At 40.0% G+C, this 23,327-nt stretch overlaps 1 protein-coding gene across 1 annotated transcript in view; it reads right to left on the bottom strand.

The window, feature by feature from the left end:
• The window catches only part of schip1 (schwannomin interacting protein 1), a 237,509-nt gene that overhangs the window by 206,231 nt on the left and 7,951 nt on the right, over positions 1-23,327 (bottom strand). Inside the window, exons 3-5 of the mRNA XM_088427885.1 lie at positions 22,605-22,672; positions 21,255-21,341; positions 19,596-19,710 (exon numbers count right to left, since the gene is read on the bottom strand). Coding sequence (XP_088284011.1) covers positions 19,596-19,710; positions 21,255-21,341; positions 22,605-22,672 — 270 coding nt within the window. The remainder of the gene's footprint in view (positions 1-19,595; positions 19,711-21,254; positions 21,342-22,604; positions 22,673-23,327) is intronic.

Genomic DNA, 23,327 nt, shown 5'->3' with positions numbered 1-23,327 from the left:
CACTCTGTGCTAGAGTAGCGTTTACAGGGAAAGCTTTTCTTTTGGAAACTGTTGACTTCCCAACAGGGGCTGCATGCATTAAAGATGACACGCGCTCGCTCCAGCGTACCCGCCCCTTCCAACGCGTGCGTGTATGTGTGCAAACATGCGGAAGGACACACAAACGGGTTGTTAGACGTTGGCGCTTTGGCTCAACCGGAGGTGTAAAAAGCTGACACGCCAAATGACTCAAAAGAGCTTCCAGGGCACCGATAAAACATGCAATTCACAGCTCACTCATTCATAATGCAGAGGTCAAAAAGGCCCTGTGTTTTAGTGACTGCAGTCAATACAAAATATGGTCCATACGAATGCATGTTCATAGAGGGCATCAATTGTGAACTTTATGATGTATTCGAAGAAAATCATGTAAAATATATCATAAATACTCACCGAGGGGTGGTATTTGGTACTGAGGTCTTCACTCTAAAAGCAGTAGGGGCAACAAGGGAGCAATCTACTAGTTAGCTCAATTTAACCCAATTTACTGATTTTAGGGTTGGATTTGTATAGAATTAACCAATTTTGGGGGGTTAGTTTGCATGTAAAAAGTTGGGCTACATTGATCCAGGATGATTGGCCCTATTTATTTATTTATTTAAAATCCAAATTGGGTTAATTTTGAACTATTGTATTTTCCGCACTATAAGGCTCACCGGATTATAAGACGCACCCTCAATTAATGACATATTTTCAAACTTTTTCCATGTATAAGGCGCGCCAGATTATAAGGCACACCCTCAATTAATGACATATTTTCAAACTTTTTCAATCACAATACTCAAAGTAATAACAACAATAATAACAATAATACCTCAAATAATAACTCTACCATAATAACTCAATGTCAATATGACCAACATTGTTCAACTGTAAACACAAAAGAGAAACAGGTAAAGCTTACTTTATCACTTCATTCCCCATCTACCAATCCCAATCTCAATATTGATCCATATATAAGGCGCACCTGATTATAAGGCGCACCATCAGTTGGGATTTTATACCTCAATCTACCACATAAAACAACCAATGCGACATCACAACTGCAGAAACCATATGAAATACCATATGAAAAAAGAAAAACTACAAGAGAAAGTCAACCAAAAAAATGTTCTTTTATGAACGATATATTTTACGCGTCGACCATAAGTCTTGTGCAAACGCGGTATTTGAATTAATATCACAATATCTGATGGTTTTTATCCATCTCCATTCAACCCTTGCCCTTAACGAAGCACTTTATTCTCCCCAAAACGCTTTAGTGATTTCGAACTTGCCTTCTATGACTGCAGCCATACGGCGGACTCATTCATGAGTTATGCACTCAACATTCCTGTGGAAATTGACTTCAGCCTTCCCCTCACACAAGAATGACAGATGGGATTACGGAAGCAGGCTGATGTAATGTAGCTTGAAATACCCAACCCCAAAATCGTAAAAAAAAAAAAAAAAAACCTTTCCAACTTTCATTCAAACTGAGAAATTGGGGGGTAAGAGGCAGCACAGGTGAGGAGAAATCACAAAAGGAAGGAGCAAGAGTATATCCCAAGCTAAAACTCAAAGTGACACCCATTTTCCCGTGTGTTTGCCCTCCAAACAAGAGATAATTATGGCGGCTTTAGCTCTGCCACGGCCCGAACGGCATCAAGTGTTGTGTGTTTGCACAGCTCTCAACACCAGAATAGGCTCTTGTGTTCGCCGCGCCGTCTGGGATGGAGGGAGCTAAATATAACACACACACACACACACACATACATACACACACTTCTTGACACTAGCACAGATGCTGCCATCACACTTTCATTGTTGCTGCTGCCTAAGAAGTGAATTAATAATAATAATGCGAATGATATCAACACTAATAATGCCAATGATAATAATGATCATTCACAACAACAAAATAATAATAACAACAATAATAACAATAATAATAATAATAATAAGTACACTCATGTAAACATGACTGTGGGAAAAATATGTATTTTGATTGATACTGGTATCACGATAAACTAACTTAAAAACTCAAAATATATTCAACTGCGAAACTTGATTCTAAATATATAATAACTTCAAATAATAGCAACAAAATAGGATAGTAACGAGAAAAATAAAGTGTGTATTTATAGACGAATGGCGCTGCGAATGTGGAGTAAACATTTTCAACTGGCAGAGTACAGTACTTACAAAGACACACTTGTAATTAAATTAGAATATACCTGCAACTATGCTTGAAAATACTTGTAAATACTTTGAAATGAATTTGCAAATACTTGCAGAGTACTTGAAAACACGTGGGAATGTACGTACTAAAAATAAGTGCAAAATTACCTGAAAATATGCCCAAAAACATTTGAATGTACTCAACAATATGTGTTGTGTGTTATGTTATGTTAGTGTGTGAAAATGCATTCAGATATACTTGCAAATGCATTTGAATGTACTTTAAAATGCATTTCAATGTACTTGAACATGCATTTGAATACACTAAAAAATTAATTTGAATGTACTCAAAATGCATTGGGAAGTACTTCAAAAAGCATTTGAATATACTTGAAAATGTACTTGAAAACATTCGAATGTACTTGAAAAGACATTCAAACATACTTGCAAATAGCTTTTAATGCACTTGAAAATATGTTAAAAGTACTTGCAAGTATTTCTGAATGTATTTGAAAATGCATGCATACGTACTTGCAAATACATTCAAATGTTTTGCAGTTATGTTTGAACTTACAAAAACATTATCGCAAAAACATTCTAACATATTGGAAAAAAAACATTCAAATGTACTTACATAGAATTTCGGAGTAAAAATTCCAAATACGAACCAAATACTACTGTGGTATTTTTTTCCCATAATGCCGCAGTGTATTGACTTGTGCATGGACTGAAAAAGAAAATCAATATCCAATGGCATTGAACATTGAAAAAAAACAAAAAAAAACCTCTAGCCTCCAAGTACATTCAATTGAACGCCATGCTTTTGTATATAATAAATAAAAAGTAATAAAAACCTCCCATCCTCTTCAGTGTGTATGAGATCAAAAGTGTAATGGAGTACAATTACGATAACATCTACATGAAAAAGCGAGTCTAGAGAAAGGACAACCGTGTCTTTGTTGTCTTTGTGCGCGGATAAAAACGACGCTACCCCTGATGGACACAATAATTAAGATCTCACACACGCACACAAACATACACACGCTGTCACCTTATCACGAGTTAACGAGATAATTACTACTTTGTTGGTCCAGACATGACAGCATTGTAATTCACAAGCTGTATCCCAGTCAACGCACACAAGGTTATACCTCACAATATGGTGTCAACGTTTCCGACTAGCATCAAAAAGGCGAACAAATACAATATCAAAAGCCTAAAAGAACCTTGGCATTAAGTTGAAGTTTTTGTGTCATGATTCGGAGAAAATAGAATATTTCATAGCGTGATTCTAGACAGCTTGGACCCAAAAGGGAAAGCCAATTAAGACGTAGGAGAAGATAGAGTTGTCAAATAATTAAAATAAGCGCTAAGCTTCTAATCTCGCCCGCTCGTATTATTTTATGGCTCTCGTCCAACAAATCAGAAGAGATGCAGTAGCTCTCTCGCTATACAAGGACAAATGTTGAACTTGTGGATGTCAACAGAGATAAAAGGGGGGAAAAAAAAATCCAAGTAGGCAACGTTTCAGTCTTTAATAAGCATATCACATCCATATCTGATTGGCTTATTTGAAACAGCTTTTCTGCACACGGTTACTGATTGATTATTGTAATTTCATCCACGTCTTGTGATCAGATTGACACGATCACAGTCTGGATGTTTATCTGTGTTTTGAGTCGAAATTGCTTAAGTAAAATCGCCTCTAGCATTTTGGCACATTACCGCATTTTTGCCCCAAAGATATTTATTCAACTGGGGTTTGGTCTATTAAGAGGTTAGTTTTAAATATTAAACAGTATATATTTCGTTGGAGAAAGCAGATTTCATAACGAAATAAAATGACTATTTTGGAGAAAAGGAAAGAAACAAGGCTAAATGCGAAGTAAAACTAACAACACGAAAATAGACACCCACAACATTGTGGAGTGACTGCACATCGCACACTAATTTCCAAATAATGTTAGATCATCGCTCATAATGTGTACTGGATAATGTCTCCACACTTAAATTCCTCTGAGAGACCGCTTAAATGCTGATGTTTTGCACAGCAATTGGGTTCTAATGGGCTCAGCAGTTAACTTTCATTCAACAGATTCAAGTACAATGGAAAAAAAAAAACAGTAAACCGCCACTTCTAATAAATACTATAAATGAGCTCTATCTATCTATCTATCTATCTATCTATCTATCTATCTATCTTGCTAGCTAGCTATCTAATGTGTAAGCTAGCTAGCTATTAACTAGCTGTTAGTGCAAGGTTTCGAGTTCGCAACTTCTTTCAGAGGTTTTTCTCTCTCTCGCTATCTATCTATCTATCTATCTATCTATCTATCTATCTATCTATCTATCTATCTATCTATCTATCTATCTATCTATCTATCTATCTATCTATCTATCTATCTATCTATCTATCTATCTATCCATCCATCCATCCATCCATCCATCCATCCATCCATCCATCCATCTATCTTGCTAGCTAACTAGCTAGCTATCTAATGTGCAAGCTAGCTAGCTATTAACTGTAGCTGTTAGTGCAAGGTTTCGAGTTAGCAACTTCTTTCAGAGGTTTATCTCTCTCTCGCTATCTATCTAAAGATCTATTTATCTATCTTGCTAGCTAGCTATCTAATGCGCAAGCTAGCTAGCTATTAACAGTATCTGTTAGTGCTACGTTTTGAGTTAGCAACTTCTTTCAGAGGTCTCTCTCTCGTTCTCTCTCTCTCTCTCTCTCTCTCTCTCTCTCTCTCTCTCTCTCTCTCTCTCTCTCCCAAGCTAGGTAGATAGCGCTAGCTAGCTAAGTAGCTGTCCTAGGGCATTGCCCCCCCCCCAAAAAAAAAAAAAAAAAAAAAATTAAAGTCACATTTCAGCCACATTCTTATGTTGGATGTCAATAATTAATGTAACTGTCATTACTATCAATGTCAAAGGTCTATTTTAACTATATACATATAGTAACACACACACGCACACACACACACACACAGTCGGTCTAAAATGCATTTTAACTGAGCTGGCAGTGAATGAGATAATCAAGTATTCATTTATTTATTTTTTAACTGTGGTGTGGCTGTAAGCAGCAGCTATTGAAACATGATATGATTAGGCATTCAGAGCACAGTCACGCTGAAACAACAAGGTAATAACGTGCTGACTGGCGGCAGGAGGAAGGAAAAAAAAAATCATTGCACAATTTAATAATCACTTCATAATTATGTGCACGCCTGTCGTATTTCTTTTCATGTTCTCTGCAGTCGAGGTTTTTTCGGGTTCAGGAAATGGCGGTCGACAGGAGAGAACATTGCGAGCTGATGCTTGATAACGTTTTTCAAAATAGATGTGTACTGTAAACACACACACACACACACACACACACACACACACAATATTATGTACATGAGGATATGGCAGTAAGTCATTAGTTCACATTAGCTGCATGTATACAACATTTCCCGAGTGCTATTACTGGCCAGGCTACATGAAAAAATGAGGATGTATTTGACGTAAACAATGTTTTATGTTTTTAAAAATATTTTGCATGGCTATAATTATGATTTTTGTTCAATTTGGGATTACTGTAGATGTATGTTTCAGAGCAGTTGTGAAAACTCTTCTTTGTGTTTGTCTCATGTCTGTATTACACTGCCCCAAGTGGCCAAGGCATGCAGGTGTGAAGGAGCAGCACAATGTGCATTTAACTGAAGCGAAAAATGTGGCAAAAAAAACGTTTATTGCTTTTTTTTATTCAAATTCGCAGGTTACATCATATTGTAGAATGTAATTTTGTATATAAAGATGCTAGAAGGCATTCAACGTGCTGAAATGTTAATTCATCTCAATGGATGAAAGATAAGCGGTGTCGTGAAAGCTACAGTTGTAGACAAAATTTAATTCAAGAAATGACTACTACGGTTTTAAGTTTCTTTTCTTCGGGACATTAGTTTTACCCCCCGTTCAAAAGTTTTATCAACCCGATTTGCTGTTTCTATACACATCGCACAAGGAAATGTAATACAGTACTTTCACTGCCTAATGTTATCGATTATTTGAGAAAATTGATTACTTTAGTATTATTAAATTACTTTTTTTTTTAAATTCATATGTTTGGACTCTTACAAAAAGATGTAAAAATATGCCTTTGGGATTGAATAGCAAAGAATTACCGTACTTTTTTTTTTTTTTTTTTTTTTTAGGACAAGCCATTTTTAGACAATTCTTTAGCTAGAGACTTGAAAATTTCATTTAAATTACTTAAAATATCTTGATTCAAATGTTTGGACTCTTCAATCCAATCCAATCCAATCCAATCCACTTTTATTTGTTAAGCACTTTAAAACAACCACAGCTGACCAAAGCGTTGTACAGAAAAATAAAAACATCGTAAACAGCTCAAAGACATAAACACTAAATCTGATAAGACAAAATGAGTAAGGGTCAAAAATGGAAAAAAATAAAGGATGAAAATAAAATAGCGAAAAAAAATTAAAAATGTTGTTATAGAAAGCAATAAATTACTTATTTAGTCCCATCCATTTTTAGACCTTTCTTTAGCTAGACACTTGAAAAAAAAATAAGAGTAAATAGAAGTACTGTACCTAAATAAAAACAACTACATACGTAAAATAAAAGCACTTGATTGAATGTGTGAGGGGAAAAAAAAAAAAAAAACACTACAATACGTCTTTGGGATCGAACGAGTTAAGTGAAAGTCTTAAAGATAAAAGTCACGAGGGGCCGTACGTATTACTCAAAGAAAAGCGGCGGGTATAAATACACGAGCCAATACGGGATCCTTTACATTGAGGTCCATGCATTATGCAAATAGAAGCTTCCACGCAGGCTTCAAAGATTCAATAATCTATTATAGACAAAGCTTCAAAGCCGAGGCCCTCGGCGACCGAGAACATTCCCCAACACGAACGGCGTTTTGGCACGCCGCCTTATTTATATGCACAAACACAGCGCTATCGGCGTCCGTCCAGGTATTTTCTCAGCCCCTTATGCTCTCCCCTTTGTGCAGAATGGAAACTCATTATGAGGGTCCCGCTACAAGAGGACACCACCTCCGCTTTTGGCGCCGGCTCAGATCAAAAAGACATGAGAAAGGGCAGAAGGAGATCAAATGTGACTTTGACAAATCCACAGCCTCCCGCCGCATACTGAACACACTTCGCGCAATTGTGCCGACACGCGCTCGCGGGTTCCACCAGGCGGGGTGGCTAATGGTTGACCTTGAAGAATTTGGTGGATTTTAAAGCGGGACCGGGAACTTTTAGACGTGCGTTTTGTGGAATGGTCTGTTCATGGTCAAAACGACCAGCAGGTTCGAAAGACCTTTAGGAAATGTGTACATTTTCAAATTGTCTTTTTTTTAACTTGGCTTTGATTAATGATCGTTTACTAAAAAGTTTAAAGATTTTTTTTTTTTTTTGGGGTGGAATTTTAAAAATCAAATGTTTAAGGTTAAGGGGGTCCTAGTCCCGGTACCAGTCCATGGATCAAATGTCCCGGGCCGCACCAGAAATAATGCATTATTTTCGTTTTGTGTATTATCTAAGTCTGAATGATATTTTATTTAAGAATAGGCATGGGGCGATATCAGAATCTGATGGTATGATAACCCTGAGGAAAAAGATCACGGTATCGCGGTATTTGAATTTTATCTCTAAAATATTTCAATTGTCAATTCTTTTTTTTTCGGTAACTGGCCGATTTTCCGGATTAAAGAGTTTCAGTTTTAAACAAAATATATAATACGGCATTTGTTACAATAACAAACATTAACCATGCACAATAATATTAAAAACAATAATATAAATGCACAATATTTTGAATATTTGATTTGAAATTGTACACTCGAGATTTTTCTTTGTATGAAGCGTGTTTTTCTGCAATGACTGCAACAAAAAGAAAACAACGGAGTCGACAGGATTAAAGCCACACATTTTGTGTGTCGTTCTTCATTATCTTCCTAGATCGCCGATCGGAGTCTCTATAAGACAATTTAGCAATAAGTTGTATCATGTGCCAATTATTTTGCTCTTAATTTGAAAAGCAAAATGTTCTTTTCCTGTCATGGCAATAATACATGTTGAATTACAATAGCTGATACCTGCAGAAACCCTGTTAAAATTTCACTTACCCCTATTTGACAACCACTGCCTTAAAGCTTCATATCTACCTTTCCGTCTATGCTAGTAGGGGCGAAAGATACAAATAACGTATGGATATTAGAATGTCTATTTGAAGAAATTGCCAACACAGTGACAGTCTGATGAGAAAATACAATTTCCGATTCCATTATTTCTTCTGGGAACATTTTCCGACTAAACGCGAACTCGTGAAAGCTTTTCCCCGTGCAAGACTGATTAGCATAAATGATCCAAAATCCTAACATAGCATTTGTTTACCGAGCCGTACTTTTGGCTCGGTATGCACAACCCGCTAAAATTCAATCTTACGATCGGCTGAGTCCGGCCTGTACGTTCAAGCCATTTATTCGCAACCTTGATATCCTCTCCAAGGACCAACTAGCAATTTGCGTCTCCTTGCATCCAAACGTCCACATTGCAGGAATGCTGTCAGAGGAGGATTACAATGCCTGTGATCTTGTTAATGGATATTAATAATAGATGACTGGCGAAATGAGGAAGGAGGGTGTGGGAAGCGCGGCGGTGTCGTTCGCCGATAGGAAGAGATAAAGTCGGAGGGGGTGGTGCTTTCCTATCAGCGGAGGTCAGGGTAGAGCCCTCCCTTGCTCTTTACGCCGCTACTCCTCTCTCCTCCTGGGATCTCATTACGGCCAACTGGCTGGCTATGAGAACTGAAGCCCATCTGCGTATGAGCTAAAGAGGGGTAACAAAGTGGACGCCTGTGCGTGCGCGGAAGGGGAAACAGGAGAAGCCGAGCAAAGAGAGCGGCGCGCGCCGTAAGAGAAGGCGCAGAGCGATTTGCCCCGAGCAGCAGATTGTCATTACCACTGCAGATGGTCGGGAGACGCCTGTGGCAGATTTACTTGATGTGTGCTTTGCGCCGACGTACGTGCCACTAGCGCACGCCTACGTGAGCACGCATATGCCGCTCAGAGCTTGTCGACTAAAACGCCATCTCTTTTTTTGGGAAAAGTAACAAAAGTCAGTGTTTTCTAATGTCTCCTGAGCCAGCGCAAAATATTTCAAGTATATTGTCCAACAGTAGTTTTTCTCTCTGACTAGACTCAGACTCCTTTGACTTTTTTGACTCAGACTTGTCTCAGACTCGACCATTGGACTCACAAAATATTTCGATCGACTCTAGGGGTGACACAGGTTGTCGAGTGATTTGAATACCTGTCTTAAAAAATACTCAGTTAGCAGTTTATTTAGTATATACTGTCAGGAAGAAGTCAAGCTAACTGCAGCAAAAAGGCTCACCATCATCATCACCAACGTCAACAACACAACACTGTCCTGAAATCAAGTTCAATTAATAAATATGCCAACTAAGTATGTTTAAAAAAAATTAACTACACTGATATTATAATATATGGCGCCTTTTGCTTGTGATTAGTGGCAGCTCCAACGTCAGCGGTTAGCAGTGCTAGCTATGTCGAATTGCACCAGATGCTACCAGTCTTAGCGGCTAACAGCAATCAACTGCCTCATATAGGCTGACGACAGCTACCGGATTACTTTTCAAAGGCAGTAAACGTAAATGTCAACGTCGATGTCAACTAACACAGTTGCTGTTCCTACTGATCACTTTTTTACCAAAACAGGCTTACTCAAATGTGCTGTTTTGGCTAGCGAAAATCGCTACTGTGAGTTTGGCAAGATGGAAATACATGCCTGAAATCTCACCAATGTTTCTAAAGAACAAAAATTTAGGTTTGAAAAATGTCGATAGAATTTTCAACAGCCAATCAGTAGGCTATACAAATAGCAAACTGTTATTTCTTATATATCATTCCTGTTTTCATTCTCTTCACAAACAAAAACATGTGCTCAAAAGTGGAATTATGCCCAAAGGAAACAGAAGGGAATAGTTAAAAATAGTTGAAAAAAAAGCGCTTGAAAAAAAAGCATGTTAAAAAAAATCCACAAAATAGCCGGAATGTTATTACCATATACTAGTAGGCGTTTCTGTATATTCCTAGAAATGTTTGACAAATTTACTCACAAATTTACCCAGTGTAAATATTTGGCTACATCTAATGGAATATTATTGAATTGTTCTGCCTGTCACTAAATGATTCTTTGTAGAAAATACTGAATAGATTTATGATAAACTTCGAATTTCAATTGGACAGGACATAGAGGTAAAAGTTCACTGACATAAGCGATGAATTTGAAAGGAAGCTATGCTGCTGCTGTCACGATTGATAAAAGTGTTACACTAACAAATAAAGTTAAAAAAAAAAGAAGGGAAAAAGTGATTAAGGGAGATCAGGACTTTTTGTGCGCTCGCTGTTGTTTCCGCTGCTTGTCTCCATTCAGGTGTCGGCTTGCATTGATTTCCGAGGAGCCTCGGGACGCACTCAATAAAGGATGCTGCTGTTTTTATATTTGGCATGTGCATTTGAAGAAAGACTTTTAAAGGAGACACAACATGATTGTTTTTTTTAACCACGTATCATAGCACACGTTTGACTTTATTATTTGCTTCCGCTGCCAACACCAACTTGCGGAACATTAATTCCATCTCCTGGAGCACCTAAATGCCCCACTCAACCACAGTCCAAAGGCTTAATAGCAGGATAGCACGCATTTCCTGAGGAAATAATGCTTTTAGGTCTTGTGGTGGCCAAGGGAAGAAAGGGAAGGTAAACATCTTCACATTCAAATGGCCAAGCTAACTGTAACTAAATAAAGATAATGTAGCCTGTTGAGACTGTTGAGGAGCATTATGCATAGTACTTAAATGCGATGTTCCGTATTTTGCCGACAATAGGGGACACTTCAAATCTTGTTTCTAATATATGGGTGCTCCTTATGTATAGATGTTTTTCAGATCGGCCATCCATTGTGGTACTTCCGTTACGCGTGCCCGCTGTGCGTGACCTAACTGTGTCCTCTGCGCATTCGAGACAGTTTTGGGCTGTTTGGCGTTTATACATAGATCACATACAGTTCGCATTTATTCTGAACTGTGAATGAGCACAGGTAAAAACATTGCATTTCACAAAAAACTTCAGAATTGAGCATTAAGCGCTAGAGTACCTAGCATTAGTTATCCCAATACCAGGAGTGTGCCATCCCTTGGTTAAAATACTGCTAGAATGATGTGGACAAAATGACCCAAAAATGGTCAAAATACTGCATCAAAAACTTATACCGCAAGTATCCGTCATCCACCGGACGACCAAAAGTCGGTCGGGATCGACTCAAGCTCACCCGTGACGCTAATATGAACAAGCGCAATGGAAAATGGATGGACGGGAAACAAAATTTGTGTCCCATGAGTGAGCATGGAGGTTTGTGTATTTTCCACATCCACGCACATTAGTCAAGATTTGGCGCAGGTCGGACGGAGGACAGAGATGAAGAAGGAGCGACACGCTCACACACCTAAGAATACTCACAAATGTAATCTCACCGAGGCTTTAATGCAGAGTGATCATCACTCCAGAAGCTACTCCATGTTCCCTTGCTCCCTCCTACTCGTTCCCCTCCTCTTTTCAGCTCATCAGCCATCCATCGTTCCCGCCACACGTCCCAGAGTCATCAGCGCGCGCTCATCTTTCCTCCGTCACACCGTCCGGCCGTGATGAATCCCCGAGAAATCTTCCCAATGGGCTTTTACAAAATCAATGGCCGCTTCGTGAGCGTCGCCGTATAGTTTTTACGTCTGTGTGGAAGCCAGCTGTCAACTCTCGCATGGAGGCGGGTGGGATTGTGAAATATGAGGTTTTGGTTTAAAAAAACAAACAAACAATACTAAAACCAGGGGGCGTGCCAAGCACAGGTAAATGATGGATTGGACGGTAAATACATCAGCGACCTAATGGGTTTACCTATTTGTTGATGTCGGTATTTATATTGGTACGTGTCCATCAGTGTTACCTGAAAAAAGAAACTAAACAAACTTACTTTACAGACTACCTACAATTAGATATTAATTTTAAAAGTAGTTCTATTCTAAGTTACTTTATTAGTTACCTTCAGTTGATGCCGCTTAATATCAAATTGACACCCAATTTTACGATTACTATAGTGCATTTTTAACAGCAGTGGTTAAGAATAAACTTTCTTAAGGCATTTTTTTTTTATGTTTTTTGATTTTTACCATCTGGTAGTGAACATGGCACTGAGATCTATCAGATGATAATCAATATCAATTGCTCAGCAATATAGATATGACTGCAAAGTATCTGTAATCAGATTACGCAATTAAAAGAAAAAACGCCCAAAAAAACCCTACAGTCTTATAAGAGAGTTTGTTTTTTTTTCTGGCGTGCAAAATGAAATGTATTAAAAGGAAAAATTGGTTACACTGTGGACACTGCCTCTCCAGTTTGGAGGGTGTGCGATGGCCGCTACCTCAATGGCAACTTCAGCAGTGGAGCGAGAATCTTCATGTTTCTCCCAAATACAGCCAGGTGACGTAAACAGGAAATCACAGGGTAAGCATGGATTTTTAAGAGAACTTTCCGTTGTGTTTCTGTTTGGTAGCAGGGGGCGGGGCTTGTGGCTGCGGGGAGAGTTAGCGGCCGCACACCACGCTCTGGCGCACTGAATGTTATTTCTTGTTGTTCAGCCTCTGTACTATGGTTAGGAGATCACTGAGCATGTGCAAGAAAAGTTGGGAAGATTTTATTATACACATTCCATACACTTTGTGTGCATAAAATGTCCGGCAGGGGGAAAATTCTATTTTGCGCAGTCGACTTAACAAGGTGGTGAAAAGGTGGTTTTCCTTTCCCCATTGAAAAACAAGGGAACGCAGTAAAACAAAAATAGTTATGGATAAATTTAGTTTTTGATTAGCTGCTGAACATCGGGTTAGTTAGTTGCACCTAAACCAATCAGAGGCAGCGTCGTCTTTCACTTCTCTCCGTACTTATTTTAGTGAGGTACACTGCAAAGATGCGGTCGGAGAGTTTCCTAATTAGTCACATCCTGAACGGGCCCAGTTATTGAAAGATAAAAATCAGAAGCACTACAAGCGGCAGAATCACCTCCCCACATTATGCTGATTTAGTGCCCGGATTCTATTATGCGCAACCAGCTAAAAGCCTAATAAACATCGGATTAAATATCCCGTCTTTAACGTAAGTGTGTCTCAAATGAAATGTGAAATAAAAATAAAAAGCCGCGCAGCCGAGCCCCACGTCCGTGACGACGTACTCGGATGGCATCCAGTTCGTATTTTGCACGAGCAATTACATTTTCTGCCATAACCGATACAAATGCGAGGAGTTACCGCCGCCCAGGAAGCCATCCGGGCCGCGTTTTGACAGTAAATAAGCTAATAGGCAAATGGCAGGGCTATTAAATGAGTTAAACCCGATCGATGTCAACTCTGGAGCAGAGGTATATAAATTTATTTCGAATGAGTCACCGAGTGACACCAATAAAGCAAGTCATCTGTTAGCATCTGTCCACTGAAACGAGGGACTGGCGCGAGTGTGTGTGTGTGTGTGGGAGAGCGAGGGATGACTTTGTGAGCGGTTGGGGGATTGAGGGAGGTTGGGGGGGGGTGAAGGTATGGATGAAGCCGTCACTTCCCCGTGCGAGAGTGTGGGGCCGTGAGAGATGAGAGAATGATCTCCCACGCAAGGCCGCAGGAATGCTTACACTAACACTTTCTCTGCTATAGGGAGAAAAAAATGTCACATGGCTGCGAGCAGATCAATGCCCGCAACACGAATGTGCCCATGGACGCACAAAGATGTCTTGATGATGTTAATAGTTCCTCTTTCCCTGGCAGTCTCTCCCGTTTATTCTCTATTTGCTATCAAAGTGTGTATTAACGTAGGAGTAGAAGTGTGTTATTACTTCCTGGGCAATGGTGCGTCAGCGCTTCATCGGCAACAAAGCGGTGATCATTTCAACAAATGAAAGCCATGGACCGCGACTGACTGGCGGCCCGTTGGATGTGTACCCCGCCTCTCGGCCATAGTCGGCCGAGATGGGCTCCAGTTCACCTGCAGCCGTAATGAGGTTATAGAAAATGGATGGATAGAAACAATGGAACGCACTCAAAGCACTCAGACGCAAATCTGGACGAAAATACTGTCCCAGCTGAATATGGGAGAGCCGCAGAGGGGTAAACTTGAACTGGTCCACACAGTTACGGTACAGTGGAAATAAGTCTACACACCTGGGTTTGAATGCCAGGTTTTGTCAGATAAAAAAGACCCAAGATAAATCAAAAATGTTAGCGATCATGAGTGTGGCCTATAAACTACAATTAGGGCTGCAGCTATCAAGTATTCTTGATATCATACAAAAAAATGCAAGGCAACTATTGAAGAAGACCAAGAAACACATTTGCAAACAATTAAAACAATTATCAATTATTTCTTACTTAAACTCTGCTCGGCAGCACACTATCATTAACATTAAACATTTAATTTAAGACAAATCTCTCATCATAAATGTTGGTCTGGGAGACAGATTTTCCAGCTGAAACAGAATTGAGTCAGCATGCTTTGCTAAAATGTGATCAGTAGGAACGGCAACTGTGTCAGGCTGTCAGCATCAAAATGTGCAGTCATTTACACCTATCATGCCAGCCTATATGGAGCAATCAAGGGGTGTTAGCTAGCGGCTAATTTATACTGGGCTGCAGCTATAATGGAGCCCAAACCACCGGTAAACACAGACAACAAGTGCAGTATGCCAATGTCAGCGCAATTAGGTAATTTACTGCCCCGAATTGGCGATTGAGCGTTACCTCAGAACATGTTGTTTATATAGTAAATCGTAACAACAGTTGCAGTAGAAAGACGAGTCACGCCGTTACATGTGTTGGGGGCAACCTCAAAATAGTATATCAAGGCATTGGTGTCCATATAATTATTTCAACCCTATCCGCAATGCAAGTCGGAAAAAAAATCTTCACGAGAGGGAAATGAAAGCTAAACAACGGAAATAAGGTAGTTTCATGAATGTGCACACTCTTACATAATTTTGTTTCGGTCTGATATCAGCCAAAAAGCCAGTTTATGATTACATCAGTCTCATGGTCTTGGTTGGATCACAATTCACTCTGCTGTCTTGCTAGACACAATGAAAATGCTGGCTGTCAGAATGATATATTGCAAAAATGTATCATATCCTTGTTTTTTCCTTTTTTATGTCATTTTAAGAGGTTTAACCAATTGAAAGCCAGCCTATCTATTTATGTCCTTCAAGAGGACATTTGTTTTTGGTTTATATCTTATGAGTCAGTTATAAGTCCTAGTATGCTCAAACATGATGTCTCATGTTCAGTTGGGATGCATTTGCTGTCTTTCTGAGACAAAATGGACACAACAGTGGACACAAATAAAAACGCTGAAAAAAATATGCCGACGACGTAGAGTGGCAGGTAGAATAAATCAAACTCAAATCAACACGACGCCTATAGCCGTCAACGGCAGCGAATGAGTTAACTGCAACCAAAACAAGCTTTTTAGATCGCTAAAGCCATAAGTGTCTTTCTAATACATTGTTTGAAGGCGGAATTTTCCTCAATGTTTACAAAACAAGTATGCTAATTACATTAAGACCTGAAACTGCCTTGAAAGTATACAAAACCAGATTCACTGAGGACTGAATTAACTCTAATGTTTACCAAAACGCCAAGGCTAGAGTAATTGAGAACTAAATTGTTATGAAGCACCACTCAGTGTCACCATTCAAAGCGCTGCGGTTGTTAAATGCAAAACAAGCTGCTTCATAATCACCGACATTAATGCTAGATCCAACTGTCTCTCCTCTGCAGATCTTTATCCAATCACATTAAGCGTTAATGTGCTCTCCCTGAAACCATTCTTTACAATCCTGAATTTGTCGTTCCAACGCCACCATCCCCTGCCATAAAACGTCCAAATGTCACAGTGTTGATTTGCCAGGAGCTGACACGCTTTATCTATTAACTCATTCAATCCCAAAGGCGGATTTTTTTTTTTTTCCCAGGAGTCCAGACATTCAATCCCATGTAATTTTTTTTGCAAATATTTGGCTAAAAGAGGGTCTAGTGATCAATTACTATAGGTCAGCGAATCTCAATTATATTTCGCTGACCCCATAGGACAGAGACAACTTTTTGCGCCCCCCACCCACTTGATGCGCTGACTATAAATGAGATGATTAACTATTAACATTTTATAAGTGTCCTTAAACCTGTATCCTTTTAACATTAACAAAAGAATTTTTTTTTACAGTGTATATACAGGTTACAGCTTAGTCTAAAGCAAAACAAAAAAATAAAGTGCATCAAAGAGCCTGAAACTAAAAAAGAAAAAAAACTGATGCAAGTTCTTATTTTATTACAATTACACAAGACAAAAACATTTGTGTCCCCCCATGGCATCACTTACTTTTGGTAAAGTACTAAAGTAACCTAAGTAATGAATTTCTTTAGGCACCAAAGTAATTGATTACTTTAGAACCTAATGTAATGGATTACATTAATAGTTAATTCATATGATAACAATCATTTAATAGACTAACCAGCCAAATACTGTAAAAAAAAAACCGTAAAAAATATGAAGTACCTTGGATTTGATTAAAAGATCCCCATTACCTGAAGCACCAAGTTAGTCTTCCTGGGGTCCATGGCAGATATACAGTGCATACAAAATAATAAACATGTTTTTACACATTATTATAACTAAAAAACACATTGCAGCACACCACAAACTAACGCAAACTAAAAACAATCAAAACAGTGAAACCAGTTAATAATACAAAAAGAGCTTTTGTCAAATTTTAGAACCCTTTGTGACCCTTGAGAGAAAAGCTTTACCCGCCCCTGGTCTAGACTCCTGAAAAACGCGTCTTTGAGATTAAATAAATGAAAGGCTGCACCAGAACACACCCGTGCAGAAGACTACCGAGTTTGGAGAAACAAAAGCACACCCAACCCCCGCAGGTGAGCAAACTGAGGTGGAGGGTGTTCAAACTGTCAGTTGTATTGATTTACTATGGGAAGGCCAGGGAAGGCGAGAGCGGGGCATGTAGGGCTCGCCGCCTCCGTGTATAGGTAATGGTTTACAGCAGGCCCGTGTCCGTTGAGGATCGGCATACAAATACGCGGCGGAAGACTCCCGGGGAGATGCGCGCTAGTTGCGGGTAAGTAGACATGGAGACAAACAGACTTTAATTCTTGGTGTTGTCACTGGAGAGCGTTTGTAGATGGAAAGCAGGATAGAAGGGGGAAAAGAAACCCAGTGGATGTTGCAGACTCGCACAGTGTGTGCGCGCTGGCGTGTATGTGGTGTGTTCAATAGCGGGGTTTCATGAAATATGTATAAAGAACGTTTGAACCCAGCACTCTAGCCTATCCCCTCCCCCTTACAGACCAGTAGCTCGCCAAGGTCCTTGAAATCCGCAAGAGCGGGTTACATACATACTGTACCATTGCAGGAGAATTTCTGGATTTCTGCTGGCTTTCAAACCAAGTTAGATTCTTGGCTATTTGCGATTGATGATTCTGAGCAAATTTTCCTTTCTGATAGTCTCAAAAAATATTAAGGGTGTTAACTAGTAGGCGACATGGTGGGAGACTGGTTAGCGTGTAACATTTGCGAGCTTGTCTGGTTCGGTGACAAAAAGGTAGAAGATCCATTTTTTGTGGCTCCTTATTGTCTACGAAGGAGCGCACAAAGTTGTTACCGCGAGCTTTCTTTTTCATTGAAGCTTTAGGCTCGCCACCAAGAGACAGGTGACGAGCCTACAAAGAGAAAGAATGAGCCATTTGCCCTTCACAAAGACGTCTGTTTCCTACTCGTTTAATTTATTGGTGAGTGAAATTTTGCCATTCAAGGGACCGAAACTAATCCAAGATAATCTGTTCGGTTTTCAAAATAAGAGGTTTCTCAAAACAAAATCGCTTTCAGACTCGGATAATACATCAATTGTAAATGGCTCATTATTTTGGGTGCGGCCCTGCGGCCTGACAACTGTTCATCCACTGACCCGTTTGGGGCCGTGGACCAGGTGGTTGGGGACCTCTGGTTTACAGTGTACAAAACGGCTTTCATCCAAAATCACCTTATATCACAAATAGGGATTGGATTTGATAATATTTTTACGATTTTTCAATTCAGTTTAATCAAATCTCTTTCCAGGGAACAATCGGCCAAACGTTTATTACACTTCACGTAAATTCTCGTAAATTACACTTCAATTTTCAACCATATAAGTAGATATGGACAGAAATCAGGGGAGGTTTACAGTGTAAAATCAATGGCCATAACACCTGCATTGCTTCCCTAATAACAGCTTCTGTATGCCGGTGAACTACTGTCCCAGTTTGAGTTTTAAAATAGCCTGATACACAAACTCTCCCAAAGCTACTGAAGAGCTACTCTAGTCAAGTCCTGCATTAATGTCCAGGCATAATATCTTTTTTTTTATTGTTTACTAACTGGGGCAACATGTATAATTTTGGGGTACTTTGTTGGCTACAGATGTGTGTGTGCGTGTCATTTTGGCGTTTAAGTTACAGCAACTTTGTAATTAAGGAGCCATTTGCAACTGCGCTAATGAACATCAAACTCCTTCAAGCAGAACAAACAAGCTCGGAACAAAAATGCACACACACGGGAGGGTAGTCCATCTGTTTGTTAAGGGAATCTTCGTTTTCTTTTATCGGCCACACACACACACTCCAGTGAGAATGCAGACGTGACATCACTTTTTTTTTTTTTTGTCTGGAAAGGGTTTGTGCTAAATGCATGACTGGAGTTGTGAAGGCAGCAAACTGTGTGCATGCGTGTGTGTGTGTGTGTGTGTGTGTGTGTGTGGCCTATCTTTTCAACGTAAAGGCATCTTTTATTTGCATTCGTCTCAGCCTCTGTTGTGACTGTTTATCCTCAACACCTCTGCCTTTTGTTTGGATGCCATGCCCTGTGAGCACTGTTTAATTTCTACCCCGTCTCCGGGGGGGGGAGCGCGAGAGGTGAGGGGGGGATGGGAGGGAGGGGAGCGATAGACAGGGGAGGACACGGCCAAAGACACTTCATTAATCAATCAACCAGCTTTGAAAATTTACCTAATTAAGGGCTAATTAAGGATCTGGGCGGCAAGCCAGCTGGCGCCCCGATGCGCCTATTCCGCCGCGACCCTCGTCCCACCGCAGATGACACTGAAGGTAAACACCCCTCCCTTTCTTTCCCGCCTCCCCTCTCCTTTATTAGTATTATCCATTCAGCGCAGCAGATAAGGCTCACAGGGCTCCTGTCACTGCATTTGTCTTTTTCTTACCGGGAAAAGGTCGGTGGTCGTAATGGTGTCGTGGGGACTCTGGCTGCCGCCGTTCTTGTCATGTTCCTGCCAGCTCCCTCTGCGCGACACGCTGGCGCGCCAGGCACGCTGGATGCTGGAAAGTGAAAGAACTTTGAGTGATTGCGAAGTGAACTCACGCAAGATGTTGCAGAGGAAAGCTGCAAAGATGGCCGCCAAACATTTTAGACACAACCTACTGTACATCTGATTTGAACTACTGCGAGACATGTAGGGTTGCAGCTATAGTATTAAAAAAAAATATATATATATATATATATATATATATATATATATATATATATATATATATATATATATATATATATATTATATATATATGAATCCAGAATACAACACATTTCCACTTAACACATTCATTGTTGATATGAAATTTTAACCAACATAGCAGTCCAGATGGATTTTTGATGTCTATAATTATCAATGCTACAGAATGAGTTACTAATAAATCAAAGAATTCTATTTTTAGATGACTTTTTTTCAATACTTTTAACTGCAAAGCAGCTCATTTTTTTCTCTCTCTTCTAAGATATTTTTTCATCTTGAAAACACAGTTTTTGCTCGCTAAAATACCAGATTTTAGTAAGGCTGATTTGTTAAAAGGTCTTCAGTAGGAACGGCAAGCCCAAAATATGGCAAGTTTGTACAAAACAACTGCTTTATTAATAAATATTCATTTTGACCCACCCAACCTTTCGGGTAGTTTTATGAGTTACTAATTTTGGCCCAAGTTTTGTGGCTAAAAATTGGGTCATTTTGTATAACAGAACACCTTTTTTTTTTTCAAATTCATATGATTCAACTTTATGGGTTAAATATCTAAGGCTAAAATTCCATTTTTTTGTCCCAACAATTTTTAGCGAGTAGAAACACTTGTAGGTCATTTTTGTACATTCACACGAATTATGTCACAGTTCCCCACGCCGTTTCTCTTCCTTGCGTGTCTATTTCTTCATTTTTTTTTTAACTTTATCTATTTTCCACCTGTAGAATGTGTTCAGCCTGCCCTGACCTCTCGCCATCCATCTGGCCTCACACCTCTGAGAGAGTTCCCCTCACTCTCCACTTTTCTTTCATCCCTCGAGTGGCCCCGACGCCGAGGGCCACTGTGGGGTGTCGCATCAATTACCCGATGGAGGAACACATTCACCTCCGCTGGAGCAGAGAGACAGCTGAAGCAAATGGAACAAATTGAATCAAGGAGCAGAAATCCAAACCCTCCAAACCAATACCTTTGCCCTTTTCTTTGCTCCAAGCCCATTTTCTCCGCTTTTTACTCTGGCGTCCATTCCCTCTTGAGCCACCTCTTTCCCTGGAAGTCGGTCCCGGCCCTCTGCGCCGCAATCATATTAACTCTACACAGAAACAATGGCTTTCCCTTTCTAATCTCCACTTTCATGGAAGGAAAAGCCAGAGGCTGGAGGCGTTTTAGCCCGTTCCGCCTCGGAAGGCGGCAACGTGGCGCCGACTCTCGACGAGCGGGTGGCTCGACTCAATCCGCGCAACAGCTGGGAGGCAATGAGCTCGCGGGGTCGCTCGCAAGGTGAAAGTGACCAAATGAGGACGGAACGAGCGGAAGGGTGTTTGGGAAAGTCGAGTAATCGCACAGGTGAGACTCACACAATGGCCTTGATTTCCAGGTGCGGCTGCTGTTGCCCCCGGCGATGAGACCTGTTGTCCGCCTCCGCCTCGCACCTCGAGGGGTGGCTGAGGATGAGCAAAAGGGAAATAGGATAAGAGGGATAAGCAAGGGGTAGGGTTTCAAGACACTAGGGTTCATAATAAGAGTTACAAGCCAATGTTTGGGAATTAAAGTAACGTTATTGGCCAGGGTTAGCATTTGAAATTAGGGCTTTGTGTCAAATTGTTAGAGTTACGGTTTCCAGAGTAAAGGTGTTAAATTTAAATAATCCACAACTAATTGATCAAATTAATAATTATTTAGAGCTATTGTTTCACTAAAACTTGTCCAAATCCTCTGAATTCAGCCCCTAAACCCTAATTATTTTTTCTCTTTCTTTTTTTTTTTTGGGGGGGGGGGGGGGTCAAAAAAAGTTCAGGTTTTATATTGGGTTAAACCAGTGCTTCTCAAATAGTGGGGCGGGGGGGGGGGGGGGGGGATGATCCCAGGAAAACGGCTTTGTTTATGTCATGTGGAATGTAATTGCAATAAAGTTATCATTTTCATCATTTTCTTATAGTTTCAGGCACTTTGGTCCACTTGCTTCTTTTTTTCCGTTTTAGACTAAGCTATAACCCGTAAAAACATAATAAAAATAATTAGCAGTTGTTGAAAGTTGATTCATATTGCGTTTTTCTGTTGTTAATGTTAAAAAGGATACATGTGTAGGTATACTTTAGGTATAATTTTCATCAATAATAATCTTATTTATATTCAGTGAATGGACGGGGGGGTGGGGGCGAAAAGTTTTCTCTTCTAGGGGGGTTCCTGGCAAAATATAGTTGAGAAACACCGGGTTAAACAATGAGTACGGTTTGGGGTAATGTCTTTGAAGTAGCACTAGTACTGAACAGGGATAGTACTTAGGTCAAGCAAGAATTATGCCTTGAACAGAGGCTTAGGTTATAAATTAAGGTTTTAATTAAGGATGGACGAGTAACGATACCAAATATCAGGATTGGTCTCATTTCAACATGTTGGTACTTGCAATGGCAGCCTATACCAGTATTGTTTGCTCTCTAGAAGCAGTTTTACAATGAAAGAAATTGGAAGAATAGAAAGTTGACATTATTTTCGTGAACTCGTAAGGGAAAATAAATGTATTTCTTTCAAAATACGTCATTGTTTTGGGGGAGGGGGGGTGGTAAAAGCCCTGGTGGTCTTGATTCTTGACTATTCATTAGTTGAGTACATGGAGCAGCATCCCGACATGTTGTGCGTTTGACCTTTGCGGCACGCTCTTGGTTCTTTATGTATTTGCCTGAATACCGCTGGATGCGCAGTCTTACCTCTCCGCCTTGGGAGCCGTTTGCCCGCCGCTGTGATTGCAGTAGCGATGATACCGCTTTACTTCTTCCTGCACAGAGTAGGAAAAAAACATATATGTCAAAAACAACTGCATACATGATCCAGCGGGCAGTAGTTGGCTCCAAAAGGAGTTGGATGCTGATCCAAATGAGGATTTTGCAGCCCTGGCAAAGGTCCGCACTCTAAAGAGAGTCATTTGAGTTTATCACGTTTCTCTCTAAGCTGTTTATTGCCCACAAGACTGTATTTCTCGATCTGTTCACATGAATGTAAATAACACAGGGTGCAGTTACAGGCTGATTATGCATAACTGAGTGTGTGTGTGCGCGCGTGTGTGTCGAGCAGCCAAACAGAGGCTGCGGTCCAAGAGGTGATGCTGCCACTGGGCTAATTGGGACTATGCAAATGGAGGCAAGCGAGCAATGCGACTTTATCAAGCATTTTTCATGCTCGCCATTAAAATGGGCACAATAGGCTCAAAGGTATTGGGACACGAAAGGAAATATGGAGTCTGGAGTTGTGTTTATTTATTTAGAAGATTTTTTACGACACTCCGACTGCTCCATATAGGCTTGCATCAGCCATAGGATAACTTTTCAAAGGCAGTTTATTACATATAAATGACTCATCTGACAGTTCACGTTCCTACTGATCAATTTTTTTTAAACAAACCAGGCTTAATCAAATGTGCTATTTAAAGTAAC

Source organism: Hippichthys cyanospilos, chromosome 11 (assembly GCF_059441005.1).
Source record: "Hippichthys cyanospilos isolate Australia breed blue-spotted pipefish chromosome 11, RoL_Hcya_1.0, whole genome shotgun sequence".
NCBI classification, from domain to species: domain Eukaryota; kingdom Metazoa; phylum Chordata; class Actinopteri; order Syngnathiformes; family Syngnathidae; genus Hippichthys; species Hippichthys cyanospilos.
This window is presented reverse-complemented; position numbering and strand designations above follow the sequence as displayed.